At 35.5% G+C, this 20,031-nt stretch overlaps 1 protein-coding gene across 1 annotated transcript in view; it reads left to right on the top strand.

Moving 5' to 3' along the window:
- The window catches only part of LOC120317957 (serine/threonine-protein kinase MRCK beta-like), a 38,897-nt gene extending 19,103 nt beyond the window's left edge, over nucleotides 1-19,794 (top strand). The window contains exons 2-5 of the mRNA XM_039365061.1: nucleotides 9,031-9,122; nucleotides 12,448-12,531; nucleotides 15,663-15,758; nucleotides 19,549-19,794. Coding sequence (XP_039220995.1) covers nucleotides 9,031-9,122; nucleotides 12,448-12,531; nucleotides 15,663-15,758; nucleotides 19,549-19,701 — 425 coding nt within the window. The 3' untranslated portion in view covers nucleotides 19,702-19,794. The remainder of the gene's footprint in view (nucleotides 1-9,030; nucleotides 9,123-12,447; nucleotides 12,532-15,662; nucleotides 15,759-19,548) is intronic.
- The last annotated feature ends 237 nt before the right edge of the window (nucleotides 19,795-20,031 follow it).

Here is a 20,031-nt window from a genome sequence, read left to right as displayed (position 1 = left end):
AGCTTATAAACTTAAAAAACACAAGAAGAAAACGATAAACAATTTAGTAGATGAAAAAGATTGCCTACAATTTAAAAATGAAGAAATAAAAAAGATAATTAAAGAATATTACAAGAAACTGTATGACACAGAAGAAATTCCAAGAGAGAGAATGACCCAATATCTAGAAGAAAATAATCTTCCAAAAATTTCAGAAACCTGTAAGGTTATGTTAGAGGAAAAAATAACAGTGATGGAAATAACAGAGGCCATAAGAAGACAAAACAACAAGAAAACACCAGGGCCAGATGGACTACTATCTTTACAAGATACACTAAGTCAGGGCTTTTCAACCTTTTCACCCATTGTACCACTTTTAGGATATGGCAACATCAGAGTACCACCAGTCACATAGCAAGGTGTCAAAAACTTGATGACCAAAAAAAAAAAAAAAGGAAAAAAGTGATAAAGTACAGGTAGTCCTCGACTTACAACAGTTTGCTTAGTGACTGTGCAAGTTACAATGGCACTGAAAATAGTGCCCCCCCAAGCCACAGCCGAGCAAGATACCTGCCTGCCTACCCGGCAGCACTCTTCCTCCTGTCCGAGGTTTTAATTGTTGTGAGCATTTCTGTTGAGGATTGGCAGCAGAGGGTGTTTGGTTTTTATTCCCTCCGTCTGCTGGGTGGTTGCAGCAGGTTTTGGTCACTTCATATGACCCTGGGACACTGTGATCGTCATAAATATGAATCAGTTGCCAAGCATCTGAATGGAAATCATAAGACCCTGGAGAGGCAGCAACATTCCAGCTGATCAGCCCTTCTTCTGGGCTCAGCAGAAGTGCCAGGATCAGTGCTGCTTTCCAGCTGATTTGTATTTTTTCAGAGCTCAGCAGAAGCATCAGGATCAGCGCTGAGCTTCAGCTGGAGCCTGGTGCTGATCCTGGTGCTTCCGCTGAGCCCTGACAGCCCTGCAGCTCCAGCCATCTCTCGCTCAGACTTGTGCGGTGTTGCCAATAGTTCAGCTCATTCCCCTCCCCCGCTACTTTTCTAGGATGGTCGCGTACTACCTACCAGGTGCCAACGTACCACAGGTGGTACCCGTACCACTGGTTGAAAAGCCCTGCACTAAGTGAACCACTGAAAGATGTTTGCAATGAACTTTTGTTGGAGGCTAAACTCCCAAATACATGGATAGAAGCAAATATTACCTTAATACAAAAAAGAAGACTCAGATTTGACACAGATAAAGAATTATCTGTATGTAAGTCTCATAAATAAATAAATAAATAAATAAATTATAGACTGATATTGTTACTAAATGTGGATTATAATTTTACTTCAATAATGGCAGAGAGACTGAAAAGATTCCTAACTGAATTTATACATTCAGACCAAAATGTTTTTTTTTTCCCAAAGAGACAAATTAAAAATAATTTAAGAGTGATAATGGATGTACTGGAATATTATGAATTACATCCAGGGAAACAACTGGCACTAATATTCCTAGTTGCTCAAAAGGCATTTTGATAATGTTTCCTGGCAATTTATGATTCAGCAATTAAAAAATAATGGACTTTGGACAGAACTTTATAAACATGATAAAAACAATATACAATAAACAACGAAAGTGATTGTGAATGGAGACTATATTGAGAATTTTGAGATAAGAAAAGGCACAAGGCAAGGATGTCCATTATCTCCATTGCTATTTATTTTCACTTTGGAAGTTCTAAATAGAAATATTAGATAAGATATAGAAATTAAAGGACTAGAAATAAAAGGCAAAACATATTAATTACAAGCATATGCTGGTATTTATTCTAGTACACTGATGGCGAACCTTTTAGAGACCAAGTTCCCAAAAACTGGCCCCGCCCCTGCTCTGCCCCCCATCCCCCACCCCAGCTGCCCAAAGGACCACTCACTGCCTCCAGGGCCCACTGCAGATCGCCCAGGCAGCCCAGCAGCGCTATGGCAGCCACACCCTCTGCCCGCGCCCTGCAGCATCAACTGCATGATGGGTTGTGAGGGCAGAGTCTTGTCTACGCTGCCTGGGTGCCATGTCCTTGGCTGCACTGCTCCATGTGGGCCACGCTTGGGGGCGACTCTCCTTCAGGGGGGCTGCTGGAGAGGAGGGGGTTGCGGGGGGAGGCAAGGCTGGGGCAACGGCATATGTGCCTACAGAGAGGGCTGCGAGTGCTAGAGGAAAGAATAAAGGATTAGGAATTAAGTATGTATTAGTGAATGTAAACTCAGAGCACGTTTGTTGAAAAATTATTAATATATGGGAAAAAAAAACCAATAAAAACTTTTACAAAAAAGAAACATGAAGAGGCATTTCATTCTGTTTCATCAGTTAAGGGTGAAAGGAATGACAGATTCCTTCACACTTCAAAATGTATTTTTTTAAAATAGTGCAATGAGAAAAATGTCAAAAAAGTGTCTAGCTTGCTCTTCTACAGTCATTATATTGTATAATGACTCTAATTGGGATTGGGAATGTCTGTGGTGAAGCAAAGTGGTCGTTGGGTAAAATATCACGTGACCATATGACGTACGATGACAGTATTGGTGGTCTTGCTTGTGGTACAAGGACTTCATGCTTTTCCAACCCTATGCAAACTGCCAACTCTATCTTGCTGCCTTTTTCCTGCCTGGACCCATTGATCTCTCTTCAGCAGATGAAGAGAGCTGCCCTGCTGAGCTCACATCTACAACTCTCCCTATTTGCCTATCTCCCCTCTCCTTCTCTGTCCATTTGGCCGCCCTGCACTCCACTGCCATTGTTTAGTCCTGCTTCCCTATACCTCCCCCAAGCTGACCTTTGCTGTCTTCTTTCTCCTTTATTGTGCCTAGCCATTGCAACCTTTGGGATGCCTTCATGAGGGGTGGTGGCAGACCACAGGACAGCCAAAGGGGTGAATATATTGTGGGGGATAGGCAGGTAGGATCAGTTGGAGGTGCATCATGTGGTAAATATGGATAGGCCACCAATTTTGATCACAAAACCTACCCAATGGTACCATTGTAACTTTGAAAACTTACTGAATGAATAATTGATAAGCGAGGACCACTTGTGGAAGATTTTATATGCCATAAAAGCTGTTCACACAAGTAGCTAAGACTCATTTGCATTCCACCCCATCCATTTTCCAGGTTTGTTCTTGAGAGGATAAAGTTGGGTGAGACTTCCCATTAGAAGACAAACTTTTATAATTTTTTTAGGATTATTATGTAATGAATACATAAATGAATGTTTGTGTCTGATAACATTCAAAGGTCCTTCAGGAGTATTTATAAAACATCAGGGCTATTTCTTTTGTGTACTTATCTCTCATTTTCAAACATTATGGTTGACTGAAGATAGGCATTCTGGTCGCTTGAATGTAACTATAACATACAGTATTCAGGCAGTTCTTTTTTCCCTGTAAAAGGGAGCTCAGATGAAATATAAGAAGCTTTTTGTTCTTATTTGGTTCCTAAAAACTTCCTCATAGTATACATTACCTTGCCCTCATTTCACCCTTTCCAACAGGCAGTAACATTGAAATAATCATGTATGATGTAGACTAATGAGAATTTGTGCTGAATGCAGTCATTTCAGATTATTTACAGTACCTCTCTGAGATATTAAAGTTTCTATGTGTATAATGTATTTTTGAATGTGATCAGATGTATTATTTTTCTCTTTTCTCCCTTCTCGTTCTCACTCTTGTTCATGAGCCTGAGATTTGTTCATGTTTGTAAACCACCTCAAGGACATCTAAAACCAGATGGCATAAAAATAATTACATTAATAAATTCATGTATAGACTATTTAGTTTTGCTCAGACTGGTATTAGATGGAGAAATGAACACAGTGATTTCTCCCCTTTATTAAAAAAGGACATTTAATTTTTGAAAGAATTGAGGGAGGACAGTGGGTAAATAAATTAAGATAGAGGTTTTAATCTGTAGGTTACTTGAGGTTTAGTTTTTTTTCCAAAATGAACCTGAAATTAGTTCTTATTTTAATTTTAATTCAAATTAGTTATGATTATAGAATGACAACACTGAGAAGTAGAGAAAAGTATACATGGTGCTGTCTTTGTTTGTTTTGCCATTTAAATCATTGCCTAGCTAAATAATAGCACCTGGCTGATCTTGGCTATTGTCAAAGCTAAGCAGGATTGGACTAGGATAATTCTAGGATGGTAAATTATCAGGAAATACCAACTCTATAGGCTAACTGTGAAGTCACTTTAGAATGTAAAGGTAAACCAGTTCCATATGGTTGCCAAAAAAACTACATGGAAGTCTTAGAAGACCTTATCTTTACCTTTAATGAAACTGACAGGCAATATACTGTCATTTATTAAATAAACAATGGTGTAATTAGCAATAGAATTAGTTTTCAGTGGTGTGTTTGATAACAAATGCTTTTGAAATAGTGTGTTCCTTTAACATTTAATTTTGGGACAATATTCAGGTGGAATTTTTTCAAAGATCTTTGTGTAATTTAAAATGTTTCTCCATAAGAGTGAGATTTACAGAAGTAGGAAAATGCCTTATTATGTGATGTTAAGTGTTCAGGAGAGATTTAGACTTAGCCCATCAACAGCGGGTACCAGTTTTCCATTGCAGGCATACTTGATTCTGTTTATAAATCTTCCATTCTCATATTTTCAGTATGCTGACCAATTTGCAGGTAGGCTAATATTCTCTTCATTAGGAAGAATTAGATATGTGCAGAAAATTTTGAATACAAACTACTCTTTTTTGTGATCAAGATGTCACAATTTTGAGAGCAAGAAACAAACTTTGGACTTTGGACTTCTCAAGCAAATACAGAATCTTTTAAAGTCAAAACAGAGCTATTTTCTGGTATTTTCAATTCATGCCTGATATAGATTTTTTTTAAAAAAGACTTGCCTCTATTATTTATGGAATGGCATAGATCAGGGCTGTACAACATATGGCCTGCAGATTGCATGTAGCCTACTGAGTGACCTTGTGCAATCTCATGGTGTGTTTTTTTAAAGTAATTAATTCACTTCCTCTACCATCCCAAGCCCTGCTAGGCACCTCCAATCATCAGTTTTTCAGTGCCTTTTGCAGCATCAGGATGGGAGCTATATGGAAATATCTGGGGGAATACTATTGCAGAGGAAAGGTGCTGTGACAGAGAAACTTGATGCTCTGAGACGTGACATTATTTAATTGACTGATACTTTGTGCTACAAATTGTTGGTCTATTGTTTTATTTTTGAAAGTTGTAAAATATTTTAAACTTTAAAAATGAAATTGTTATTTCATCTTTCCCTACAATCTTCTGAGGAAATTTACTAAACTTATGTGAATCACCACTGACAGAGTTCCAACCTTGTGTTAAGCTATTATACATCACTCACTAGGTTTTGGCTAAATTTGATATATTAACCAGCCACTAATTGGGAAAGCATGGTTCATGCCATTGTGTTGTGTGTGAACTATTAGCAACCTATTGTAATACCTCAGGTGATTAAGTAAATCATGACTTTCATACTTACCCTCCCCATCACTATGTGTCTGCTTTTTCCTCCCTTCTCCTTTCTGCTATTCTGCTTCAAATGACAATCTTTCAGTTTAGCCAAGTCAGTTCTTCTCTTACAAACAATGTCTTAAATGTACCTATGAGATGCAGGTGAAACTGCTGCCACAGAATCTGTTCTTGGTGGAACACAAATATTCATCCTTTCTTCTTCTTCCCACTTTCCCTCAACTATTAGATGGAAAATAGAATCAGTCCCCAGTAAGATTTTGGCTTTCTTTTTTGAAAAATAAACAATGACATGATGTAATATGTTGTTCATTTGAGATTGTATTTACCTAATTTTAAGAACTGCTGAGGATCAGATGATTTTTACTATGTCCTGATATGCAAAACCATAGAATTCATAGAGAGTGTACTTTCTTTTTTATATGACTGTATAAAGGTTATTCAACATGCTAAAAGCATTTGTCATATTCAACAACTATTGGCTGTTGTTACGAAGGAATTGTCATTACCACAATCTGCTTTTCTTTTTCCTCTCAATTTTTTGTTTACTATTTCAGCTATTCCCTGCTTCTAATTATGGGTAGGGTTATATTCTTGTCTCAATATTCCATACATCCGATATAGACCACCAAAGTTTATTTAATAATAAATGTCTTTGTATTTAAGATGCTATAACTCTTTCTTATAAAATGGAACATTAAGACCAGTCAGTGATTTCATAATTTGTTGAGTTATTAATGGATCAGAATTGTCTGTTTCATTTCAATGACTTGTTTTAAGTAGATTGGCTGCTAATTTCAAAAGAGGATTAGAATAAATAGAATGCCAGGGTTCCCTGGTCTCAGAAGATGAAGAGGTGGAACTAGCACCTTCTCTCAATTTGAAAAGAGGTGGGCTGATCAAAGGCACTCAGGAAGACTATTGGCCAGAATGAACCCCTTCCCCCATGGAACAAATCCGGATCATGCTACCTTTATGTAAGAGAAGCTGTGTGCCTGACAGGTCCATTGGCAACAATTCTCCATTTACCTCACCGTTGTATTCCTGAATTCCTTAAGCCTACCCTCTCAAGCAGTAACCCTGAACCCTTATACTATATTGTTTTTTTTTTTTTGACCCTCTAGTACCTTGTTTACAATTTAAAGTCTTTCTTATTTCTAATTTAAGTTGGTTGAGTTTTTGTGGGCTGGGTATTTTGGGTGTGAGAAATAATGATTGTTCAATCTTTTTTGCCATTAAAGTTCTGTTTGGAAATTTTTTTAGTAAAAATATAAAACTTACTAGTGTGTCTGATTTCCATGGCCAGGACAGGTTATTTAAGAATTGTTCTTATCTTACTTGGAAACTTCTTATAGCTGCTTGTGGGTGCATGCATTTCTAGAATGTGAATATTGAAAATGTGGTAAACTTGGAATAAGAATAAGTTCACTTTTGGAGTTGTGGGGTCATGTGTTATACAAATACATATTAAAATGCACTAAACATGCCTTCAATTTTGTTTTTTTGTGATTATTCATGCATTATGCTAAACTCTAATGTGGTTTTGGATTTGTATATTTGTGACTCAAACCATTGTCATTTATAAACCATGTTTATTCCTTATTTAGTGGTTTAATTAATGGCTGTTGTAAGTTGTAGAACTGATAATTAAGATAAAAAGAAGTGTAAGCTTCTGCCTTTTATGATCAAACATCAACAGTAAAGGAACAAGCTGTTAAGAAATATGCTGTAGACTGGTATTCACGAAAGCCTTGAAAAAGACATTCAGATGTTTATATGATATGTTTATATAATAGTATAAGCAATGGTATTCTCTGCAATATAGAAAGAGAAATTGGATTTTGAAAAAGCAGAATGGAAAGACTATTGGAACTTTTGAAGTTTTGTGTTGAGGAAGACTCTGATATACAGTATACTGTGGACAGCCAAGGGTGTGTATGTGTGGAACAAATGGATCATTGAACAAATGAACTCAAGAGTTCTCAGTCAAATCACAAATGATCACACTCAAATTATCCTACTCCAGACACATGATGTGAAATTCTAGCTCTCTAGAGAAGATTCTAATTCTTGAGAAAGATGGAAGGAAAGGGAAGAAGAATGGGAGTAAAGTGGCTAGACTCAATTACAGTAGTGTTGGATGTTCCATTGGAAGACCTGAAAGACCAGCCTAGAGACAGATTGCCATGGAGAAAATTGATGTATGTGGTCATTCAGAGTCAACACTAAGTTGATGGCACATAATGAAATCTCTAGGACTTGGCTCGATAAGCAGTTAGTTTTATTTGAAATGACTGAAGACAGTACATAAGAATTATCTCTCCATGCACTCAGTGAACTATCGGTAAATTGTACTTCTAGATCTACTGTGGGTATTACTTCAAGATTACATAAGGTTAGTAATTGAACGTGGGATCAGTTGGTGTCCTTCAGAAAACCAAGTTTGTTCCTAATACTTCCATTTGAAGATCCTGTGAAGATATCTGGGAAAGGAAACTTATAGACAAAGTTGTTTATTGAATGTGGCATTGGCAACATTGTGTCAACAGCTATAGGAGAATTCTCTCAGGAATATATTTAAGTGCCCAATTACATTAAAGCAAAACTTTATTGACAAATTTTGGTACTGGAGACAGAATAAAGAAGCCTGAGAGGTATGGAGCACAAAACTTCTTTATTGATATATGCAAATCATCTTTAACTGATTGATTGCAGTAATAAACATTTGATTAGATATAAACAACACCAAAACTAATTAATTTTGTGATCAATAAGGTTAGAATTATTCATTGCATTAATATATATGCACATTAAAATATTTAATAGGACACATTAAGTATGAGATAATAAGACAGTGGTAATATAGAACTTTATACAATGATTCTTTTAGATTCAAAGGCCAAATAATTCTTGATCTGAAGCGTTACTTTTACCTTAGAGCAGGGGTGTCAAACTGCTGGCCTGCGGGCCAATTGCATCATGCTGAAGCCATGCCCATCCCAGCTCCGGCAATGCAAAAAAAGTTGCAATACGTCACAACACGTCACATGACGTGGCAAGTTTGACACCTGTGCCTTAGAGCTTTCTGAAAGCCTCGTCTTCCCAAGGCTAATTGTTAATTTCTTGCAGCTAGGCTTGAGGCTTTTCTTTAAGGTTAGCACTTTTGCTTATTTTATTAATACTTGTTACATTCTGTATCTCTGAGAATTTTTACTATCTACTGGCTTCCTAGCTCAGCTAGCATTTTTATTTGGACTGAAAAAATGCAGATGTGTTGGAAGCTTTTTTTTTGGACACCTATTTTTTTAAATCCATTGACTAGTTGTGCCAGGAAGACTAGATAAGATTCTTTGTTGTTAGAAAAAAAAAAGAATTGATTTCTTCTTGACCATATAGTATGTGATAGAGGTAGCAATTTTTGATGACTTATTATCAAATCTAACTAATATACCGATTGATACCAATCCAAAAGCTTATATCAATATACAATAGACAAATTTTAACTTGAGATTACCTCTTATTTTCAAACAGCCAAGCCATTTACACAGTTGGTGAAGGAAATGCAACTTCATCGAGATGACTTTGAAATCATAAAAGTCATTGGCAGAGGCGCATTTGGTGAGGTAAGATACCTTTAAAGCTCTCAGATGACTAAGGAAACATATTGTTGACTGACTGATGAATAAAGATTCTCCCAGTGGAGGAATTCTTTGTTTTGAACCTACCTCTCTTCTACAATGGAAGCTAGATAAATAAAGATTATCTGTATGGTATTATTTATAGTGTTATGAATTCATAACAACCATCCCCAGTGTATAAGTTAAAAACAAATACTACAAAACAAAAAGAAAGCAGGAGATTAATATATACAACACATTAACAAAATTCTCACAAAGGCACATATTTCCTAACTAAGAGCTTATGGAAACAGCCAGATCTTCCAAGACCTATTTAAAGAATGTCAAGATCAAGATAACTCAGACCTCTAGAGATTACTATTGCACAATGCAGGCACTGTGACAGAAAAAGCATACCCCTGAGATCCCATCAGATGATATCTTTTAAATACAGAATCTGGAACGTGCCCACTCTGTCAGATCTTACTGAATGGGCAGAAAAAATAGGAAAAAGATGGTCCTTCAGATAGCCAGGCCCAGCCTAGTCCATGAAGAGCTTTAGAAGTCTTAAATAACACTCTGAATTGCAACCAGAGGCTAACTGTTAACCAGTGCAGTTTGCATTCAAAGATGTTACACAAACATTTCAAGGTGTGTCAATAACTTCATCTGTTGATGTGCTCTAAATCAATTGTAGTTTTGGCATGGTTTTCAAGGGTCAGGAACCCCTTGCCATAATCATTCATAATTTATTATCTTTTTGTGTGGATTATTGCAACATGCAACAGTGAAGATACCTCCTGTCTATAGGTGGATCTACTCTTCAAGCAGGAGTTATGAGTCCAGATTACACACTAGTTTTCTCCTGGGGAGTACTACCCCATTTCAGAACAGAACAGAATAACAGTTGGAAGGGACCTTCGAGGTCTTCTAGTCCAACCCCCTGCTTAGGCAGGAAACCTATACCATTTCAGATGAATGGTTGTCCAATCTCTTCTTTAAAACTTCAGTGTTGGAGCATTCATAACTTCTGGAAGCAAGTTGTTCCACTGATTAATTGTTCTAACTGTCAGGAAATTACTTCTTAATTCTAGATTGCTTCTTGATTAGTTTCCATCAATTGCTTCTCATCCTGCCTTCAGGTGCTTTGGAGAATAGCTTGACTCTCTCTTCTTTGTGGCAACCCCTGAGATACTGGAACTATCATGTCACCCCTCGTCCTTCTCTTCATTAAACTAGACATACCCAATTCCAGCAACCATTCTTAATATGTTTTAGCCTTCATTCCCCTAATCATTTTTGTTGCTCTTCTCGGCACTCTTTCTAGAGTCTCAATATCATGGTGACCAAAACTGGATGCAGTATTCCAAGTGTGGCCTTACCAAGGCATTGTAAAGTGGTATTAACACTTCACGTGATCTTGATTCTATCCCTCTGTTAATGCAGCCTAGAGCCACATTGGCTTTTTTGGCAGCTGCAGTACAATGCTGGCCCATGTTTAAATTATTATCCACTAGGACTCCAAGATTCCTCTCACAGTTACTATTATTGAGCTTGGTACCACCTATACTGTACCTGTGTGTTCGGTTTTTCTTGCCTAAATGTAGAACCTTACTTCCTTAATTGCATTTCATTTAGTAGATAGCACCCAATGTTCAAGTCTGTCAAGATCCTTCTATATCTTAAGCCTATTTTCTGGACTGTTGGTTATTCCTGCCAGCTTGGTATCATCTGCAAATTTGATGAGTTCCCCATCTATCCCCTCATCCAAATCATGGAAGAATGCACGGTGTCAGACAAAAATTCCCAGCCAGTTAGTCTTATCAAGACTGAGTTTAAGTTTCTTCCCATCCAACCCCAGTAGCTTGAGATTTTCAATTTGGTATCAACAGCGTATTGATGATACATGAGTCTCTGTTGATGAATGACATCACCCAGTGTAAATGTTAAACAGGATGGGTGAAAACATCCAAACTAGTGCCATCCTGTACCCACTTTTCAATATCTTTAATACCAATAGAATTGACTGCAGAGAAAGAACCAGTGCAATACTGTGCCTCCACTCTTATTCCTGCAGTCCATCCAGAAGGTTACCACGGTCAATGGTATCAAAAGCCACTGAGAGATCTGAACAATTGCACCACTGCTGTCCTGACTTCGTGAAACGTTACTGACAAATGTGTTCAGTTCCATCTTTATACTATGCCCCAGGGCAAAGCTAAAAGTCCAGGACAAAAGTCCCCTGAAGTCCAATGAAAGTATAAATAGTTGTGCTTAAAAGATATTCTAGTCTCAGGACAAAGCTAACCTAATTATTCTCTCTGCTATTATTAGGACCAGTCTCTATTTTTAAATCATCTATCAAGTTGCAGTGTTCTTACTAAAGATGCCAGTATGTTATTCAGTTAATTTTGATTGTCCCCCAAATATATTTACATAATAGAAGCCATATACATTCAATTTCATTTAGGATAATTTTTTTTCCTTCAGTTAAAATAGTCATAGCTATTTTTCTGTGGCTATGTCTTATTAAAGAATAGACTATTTGATTTCTTTGTGTGGCCTGGTATCACTTGCATGATTCTCCAAAGCTTTTAGGCAATGAGGATTTCCCCTCCATTACTTGCTATCTGTTGTTTTTAATTTGGATAGATGTGAGTAGATTACCCCCCCCCCCCATCAATAAAGGCTAGAATGAAGAAGAATACTTCAGATAGTCTTCAACATATAGCCATTTGTTTAGTGACCATCCGAAGTTATAACGGCACTGAAAAAGTCATAAAATGAGACAAATATCACTTAACAACTGTCATTCTTAGCAATAGAAATTTTAATTGGGGTCATAGGTCAACACCTACCTGTAGTAAAATTAACTTTGCTGTTCAAGCCAAAACCTAAGTAAGAGGGTTCATGGAAACTTTCCCCTATGTCAACTGTAATAAAAATGAGGGAACACAATTCTCATGTCAGCCACTCCCTGTAGGGAACAAATTATGTCATTATGGAAAGTAGCCAAGATTCTTAATGATGGATACAAGTAGTGTTCACTTACAACCCCAATTTGGCACAGAATCTGGATTGTTAAGTGAAGGGTCATTAAGTGAGATACCAATTCACTGCTTCACTCCCATCCAGTTTTGCAGTGAGCTGTTGTAAGTTTTGCCGTTTGTTTCTTTGGGTGTTGTCTCTGATTGATGTCTTTTTCCCTTCATATACCTTGTTTTCTTTTAAGTTTTTATCTGTAACATGCCAAAAGTCAAGTGGCTTCAAAACTGAAATAAATAAATAATACTAGAATGTCTTGGAGTTATTTTTACTTTTTAAATTGTAGGTCGCAGTTGTAAAACTGAAGTGCACAGAGCGCATTTATGCAATGAAAATCCTAAATAAATGGGAAATGCTTAAAAGGGCAGAGGTAAGTCTGATATTTTCAATTCAGATTTCTTTATAAATAGCATTAAAGAAGATAACAGTGAAGTTTTGCCAGCAATAAACAGTTATTACCTAAGCACATAGGAATTTTATTTTTTTCCTGAAGATTTTTTTATCTCAAATATCATAATTTTGTGGAATTTATCGCTATCTGCATTATATTTACCAGTCCGTCTGCCCCAGTTTTTTTTCATATAGCATGATTTTTATTTACTATGAAAATCAAGTTAATTACTAGATGGAAGCTTGGACTTTGGTTACATTGAAAGTCAGGATTTCAAAGAAGGCTCATGTTTGGTTTCATTTTTATAAAGAAGTAGATTTTGCATAAATAAATCAATTAAGCATTGTTGATTATTAAATATATTTTACATATTTTATTTATTATAATATATATTTAATCTAATATGCATTATATCATATATAAAGGAAGAATTCATTAGCCAATATGTTTAAATATGAAGATTTATACAGCCTTATTTTCCTGTTCAAGCGTGCTTGATTCTCAGAGACTGCCTTGATCAGTCCCTGAAGTTTTCTTGGTAAGTTTTTTTTAGAAGTTGTTTGCCATTGCTTCCCAGTGCTAGGGCTGAGAGAAAGTGAGTAACCCAAAGTCACCCGGCTTGTTTTGTGCCTAAGTCGCCAGGTTTCTAGTCTGATACCTTAACAGGTTCACGAAAATGATGTATAAAAATATAGCTAAATTCAATAAGAATTAAAGAGTTTTTGGTAAACATATACAAAATATTTCAAATCCAATTGATTTGAATTTAAAATGCCTTAATTTGAATTCATAATATCCCCTCCAAATGTGAAACAGCTGTTATAAACTCAAAATGGGCAATTTCAACCATTTTGGAAATGGGTAAGTTTGAAAAGGTCTCAAAAGGCTTGAAACAGCCCGTTTCGTATTCAAAACAGTTGTTTCTCAAACTAGGACATTTCAAACTCTCATTTGCTTTTTCCATACCACATTTGTATAGATACAGGCTTATATACATTAGGGATCCTAAATCTCTTTAAATATTTTGAAGAAGTTGCTGAATCAGTGCAGATTAGTTCCCACTATGTTTACGTAGAAAAGTCCTGCTGTTCAGCACTTTATATTGTGTAAAGCTTTTCACATATTTTAAGGGAAGTTCCACTTATGATGAATTGCTGGATATATTCCCAAATTATAAAACATAGGTAAATGCTTCTGACCCAGACTTTAAACAAATACTATAATCTTTTCCACCCAAATAATATTTGCTGAAAAGTTATAATCTTGTACATTATGTCATAAGGAGGTTGATCTTTGTAGTGCTAATTTATAGCAGATTTAGAAATTTCCATCATGCTACCTAGGATAGTTCTAATTATTACAATTAGTCATTCATAATTATGTAATTATACTTATTCTGGGATATGCCACAATGAAAGAACTAGTGGTTAATAAAACTATTAGGCAAAAATAAGGAACTGGGTAGTTCATGCATGAAAATAAGGAAAAAGTAAATTGACCATGTGTTTCTGCACTAGTTGAATTTAGTGAAGCATATTTTTGAGTGATGCATAGAAATGTTCTGTGTTATGACCCTGAAATAATGATAACAGAAGCCAACGGACGATTGTTTAAGAATCTTCCACTTTTACATCATTATAGCTTCTATAAAAATGATTGCAACAGTTTATAGATAATGCTGATTCAGCTTCATAATTATTTGATATGTTTTGCAAGATATTTTTTCATATTGAAATAATATAATCTGGCCACTTAATGTTATAAAACAAAAATAGATTGTTATTCTCCAGGCCCTTAACAAACTTTATGGATTTATTCTTTGAATAGTGCAAAGGCGAGGTATTATTTTATACTAAAATAAATAGTGTAAAATAAGAAAGAAATGCTGCTACAGTAAACAGTGAATAATAGTTTCAGAGATGGAATAGAATAAATACCAGTTAACCTCCAAAGAGAGGCAGTTTAAAAATTTAATGTAAGGTAAATGATTCCTGGGCCTATCTGATACTATCCTTAGTATTGCCTGATTTAAATGAGTTTGAATTTGTTATTTTTTGTGGAAACCTGGAGAGTAGTCACATATTCATACAGTTTGAATGAAAAAAAAAAAACCACCGCAGTTTGAACAAATTAGAAGCTTTTGAAGAAAGATGCAGTTAGAAAACACCTTGCCACATCAGAGACTATTGTGTGGCAGTTCTTATGACTTATCTAATTCTGAAATTTAATGTTTAAATTTCTAATAGTGGCTGGAGTTTGGAAGTAGGGTTAATAGTTGTTTAAATAGACTTGGAATTTTGTGGTTCAGGCTAAGTCGGAGGTAGAAGTAAGAGACCCATGCTCTGGATCTAAGAATTCAAATAGGAAATTAGATGGAATATGTTTTATGATCTATGCTTAAAAATCCTAATTTTAAGCTTTGTTCCTAAAAACTAGATACTAGTATGGGTTTTACATCCTTTGTAACATAAAGCCTTCAGCCAGGACATTCATTAAAACAGAAGAAAGTACTTCTTCTGAACTCATAATTATCTTCCCCCTTTTGTTTCTCTTGGAAGTAATCATGACCCTTAAATACTTAAAGCATATAAGATTAGTGGGGTTGATTGAGGGAGAAATAGGCTCAGAGATATGTGACTTATATAATATACAGTATATGAGGAATTGGGCTCCCATTTCCAGGAATCATTAATGGATAAATTGAGCAGGATTGTACTGCCCATTCTCTAGTCTATTTTTGTTTTGTTTTGTTTTGTTTTAAGCAAACGTTTTGTAAGTTTCGTATTCTCTTGAAGGCTATCAGTATGTTCATCTTTAAGAGGTTAGACATTGCAGTAGGTATTTTTAAAATATTCAGATTACTATAAAATTAAAATGTTACTTCAAGAATCCAATGCTACCATGCTTTTTAAATTTGATTTTAAAATCATTTTTGGTTCACTATGAAAAGTTTTGTTCTTTGGTATAGATACTGAATTATTGCAGAGGTTTATTTACGAATGTTACAATTTCATATTACATAAACAATATAATTTTTGCATCCTTGTCTGTCAAAGTCAAGAGATTAATTAAACAACTTTTCTCTCACTTTTTTACTTTCTTATTTCTAGACTGCTTGTTTCCGAGAAGAGAGAGATGTTTTGGTGAATGGAGACTGTCAGTGGATTACAACATTGCACTATGCTTTTCAAGATGAAAACTATTTGGTGTGTGTGTACAACAAGCCTATAAAGAAGTAGTTCATAATCTGGTTTCCCAGTTCAAAATATTTTGAATTCAGAGCATTATCAACTGTATTTATCCAAAAGGAAGATTTCTCCTTCCCCCTTCCAGTTAGGCCATCTGTGAGGGGAAGGAGACTTTCATAGAATCACAGGGCTGGAAGAGACCATAGAGGCCTTCTAGTCCAACTTCCTGTCCAAGTCAGGAATCCTTGTACCTTCCGGTCAAATGATTGTCCAGTCTTTTCTTGAAAACCTCAGTGATGGAGCACCTACAACTTTGGGAGGCAAGCTGTTCTATTGGTTAATCATTCTCACTGTCAGGAAATTCCTCCTTATTTCCAGATTGGATCTTTCTCTGATGAGCTTACATTCATTGCTTCTTATCCTAGAATAAATCAATAACCTTTCCCCTGTGATAGCCCTTCAATTATTGGAAGATTGCTTTTATATTTTCTCTGAGCCTTCTCTTTGTTAGGCTAAACGTACCCGTATCTTTAGCTGTTCATTGTACGATTTAGCCTCCAGACCCCTTAACATCTTTGTTGCTGTTCTCTGCACTCTTCTTAGGGCCTCAGCATCTTTTTTGCATTGTGACCAGAACTGGATGCAGTATTCTAAATGTAGCCTCACTAGTGCAGTGTAGAATGGTACTATCACTTCCTGTGGTCTTGATGCTATCTCTCTATTGATGCAGCCTAGGAGTGTGTTGCTTTTTTGGCAGCTGCAGCACACTGCTTAAGCAGTGATTCACCAGGACACCTAGATCCCTCTCACAGGGACCACTGTTGAGCCAGGTACTGCCTATCCTATATCTGTACCTTGGTTTTTCCTGCCTAAGTGCAAGACCTTACTTTTCTCACCACTGAACTGCATCTTTTTGGACAGGGTCCAATCTCAATTCTGTCAAGATCATTCTGAATCATGAGTCTATCTTCCAAAGTATTAGTAATTGCCCCCAGCTTGGTGCCATTTTGATTTGCATTTGTTGAGAATACTGGAACAGAAAAAATAAGAGGTACAAATATTTAAACAAACCACTGAAAAGGAAGGAATTATTGTAGTGGAAATAGGAGAAACCACTGTTATAGCCTACCATCATCTTCTAATGAAGAGAAGACAAGAATATTTATTAGCACTCTCTGTATGCAATTGGTAATTGTTTGCAATGGAGAGATCTTGAGGATTCAAGAAAATCATCATTGATCAATGGATAGAGAAGCTCTTTATTGCAGTTCCTTAGTCTTCATGCATGAAGGATGATGAGATAAAAATGGGACTACGAAATTGAACGAACAGAACTAAAGTCCTAAGCATTCTTTCTTAGAAGTAATGGATACAGAATTTAATGGCATTTAGCCTCAGTTGTGAATGTGATTGCAGCCCAGTATGGAGACCTCCAGTTTTCTTCTTGCAGCTCAGAAACCAAGAATTTCTTCCTCACTTTACATTCCATTTACATGGAATAAGCTTGGCTAAGCAGAACTTCCACAGCATAGCACACATTGCAAATAAACATGCAGAAATTTATGGTAGCTGAGCCCACATTTCTGCAATCTCTCACTGCAGTGAGGGTATGCAAACTTGTGTATAATATCTATAGGACTGGTTTGTGTGTCTCTTTGTATATGCAAATTGGTGCTTAATTAAATGTACAGATGAGATACCTTATTTTACAGACAATTTGCAGTCATTAATTTAACTGAACAACAAACATTTGTCTTGGTTGTGTTCTTTCTTGGAAGGGCCTCTGATTCTGTTTTTTTTTTCCTGAAATATAGTAAGGAGTAAATATTTTTATAAAATAATTTGAAATAGAAATTGGCAATCACAACTGAAAAGTAGTTTAATCTTCTAAAATCTAGAATCATCTCCCTTTGGGGTGAATATGTAACTGTTTATTTTCTTATTTTGAAAGAAAAAAATCCAAAACAAACCATTTACACATTACTTTATTTTCCATCTCTAGTTTGCTATTAAGTACAATGAGCTAGAGTTAACTTAATTAGATAAATAAGTTGTTCAATTGAACATTTATCATCTAGCTACTTATCTTGGCACAGTGCTATTAATGTGTCATTTTATACACAAAATCTCAAAACTGCTGTTAAAATCTAGAAGTGGCCAAACCAGTTTGTGGGCCAACTGTGGCTTCTGTAATGTTCATTTTCAGCTCTGAAGCACTTGCGGACAATAAAAACTGGAATAGTATTGAAAAGAAACCACCTTTACAGTACAATCCTATGCATGTTTACTCAGAAATAAATCTTGGTGATTTCAATGAGTTACTACCAGGTAAGTGTGCATAGGATTATATCCCTGGTATAAATGTTTGGAGGTTCCTAAATGGTTTGCATCCAATCAGAAGTAAATAGCCATCTTGTCAAAAAAAACTGAGATGGAAAAAATACAAATAGTTACTTGGGATATTCTGATTGCTTTAGTCTTTGAGAAGAGTTGTTAAGGAAAGGAGTGCCAGAGGAAGAATTTCAAGTGTCTGAAATAGAGGCAGTTTTTAAGAACCTTGACAAAAGTACAGATGACTAAGAGCTAGCTCCCTCCTTTGTTCATATCATATTAATTCACCCATTTATTATCACAATGTTACTTTGCAGTCTGATTAGGCAGAAGCCTTAATTTATAATTTGTCAAAATTACACATAATATTGTTTAATATTCTTTAACAAGTTCCGTAGAGCACATTTAAGTCATAAAGCATATTTCACCCATGGTTTCCCTGTTGATGTATGAGACCATTTTCGATAATGTTGTCATTTTTATATTTGTTTAAGATGTGGACAGGAATTAAAATATTTTATTATGATCAGCCTAAGGCTAGAAAAAAATAAGAAAATAGTATATTTAAATGAAAATTTCTAATTAACAAGCAATTATTATGTATAGCTTGGCTAATCTATATATTCCAGCAATTTACTCTTCTGATTTAACTTTCTGCCAGAAATACTGACACTGAACTACTGAATTGTTGTTATTTAGATTTAATATAGCTGTCCACTCAAATGGAATGGAATAGAATAGAATATCTAAGAAACTTTTATCAAAGTAAAATTTACCCATGCAAAATCTACTTTGTTGACTATAACTGCAGTGAATCCCATTTTTATGATAATCTAATTGAAAGGAATTTATGCACATGAACTTTTTCATACAACAATTGAGGCAGTGCATTTTGGTTTTGCAAGTAATCTTTTACACAGATAATGACAGCCTCATCATAATTCTTAGCCTCAGCATAGTTACTGCATTATGTACCCACTGGGACCATATTTTAGCATCCTAAACCATACATTTCATTGATTTTTATATAGGACTTTTGAATTATTTTTTCCCCAACAAAGGAAAAAGAAAGAACGCTCTTGAACATTATGATCAGAATTCTTTTCATTCATTTTCCTACTAAATTATTCCTGTGACAGTTACTAAGTTTGAAGTGATATTTCTTTAATTATATTATATCTATTGAGGCTTCTCTTTTGTAAATTAGTATATGTATATGAAATAGTAGGGGAAGGAAGAATGTGTATAGTATGTGAAATAGCTTAAGTTAATTTAAATTCCCATGTTTATTTTAATTGAATAATTTATTTATTAGTTAAGAGGGAGCAGTTAAAGTCAGTGTGTCCAGTTAAAACACTCACTTTGATTCCAGTTTTCACAAGCATATATTAAAGCTGTATTCAAATGAACATTTCATTTAATCAGTTATGATATAATTCTGCAGTGATTTTTACCAGTAAGTGTTCTTGTTTTTTAGTATTTAGTAATGGACTACTATGTGGGTGGTGATTTGTTGACATTACTTAGCAAGTTTGAAGACAAGCTTCCGGAAGATATGGCCAGGTTCTACATTGGTGAAATGGTTCTTGCTATTCATTCCATTCATCAGCTGCATTATGTGCACAGGTAAGGTGTCTTATTGTGGCATATAAATACAGGTAGTCCTTGCCTTATGACCACAATTGAGCTCAAAATTTCCATTGCTAGGTGAGACAGTTGTTAAGAGAGTTTTGCCCAATGTTATGTTCTTCCTTTCCACAATTGTTAAGTGAACTACTGCAATTGTTAAGTTAGCAATGTGGTTGTTAAGTGAATCTGGTTTCCCCATTGACTTTACTTGTCAGAAGGTCGCAAAAGGTGATCATAGGACCCTGGCATACTGCAACCATCATAAATATGAATCATTTGCCAAGCATCCAAATTTTGATCGTGTGACTATGGGGATCTGCAACAGTCATAA

Source organism: Crotalus tigris, unplaced genomic scaffold (genome assembly GCF_016545835.1).
Source record: "Crotalus tigris isolate CLP2741 ecotype Arizona unplaced genomic scaffold, ASM1654583v1 scf7180000019951.354573, whole genome shotgun sequence".
NCBI classification, from domain to species: Eukaryota; Metazoa; Chordata; class Lepidosauria; order Squamata; family Viperidae; genus Crotalus; species Crotalus tigris.
This window is presented reverse-complemented; position numbering and strand designations above follow the sequence as displayed.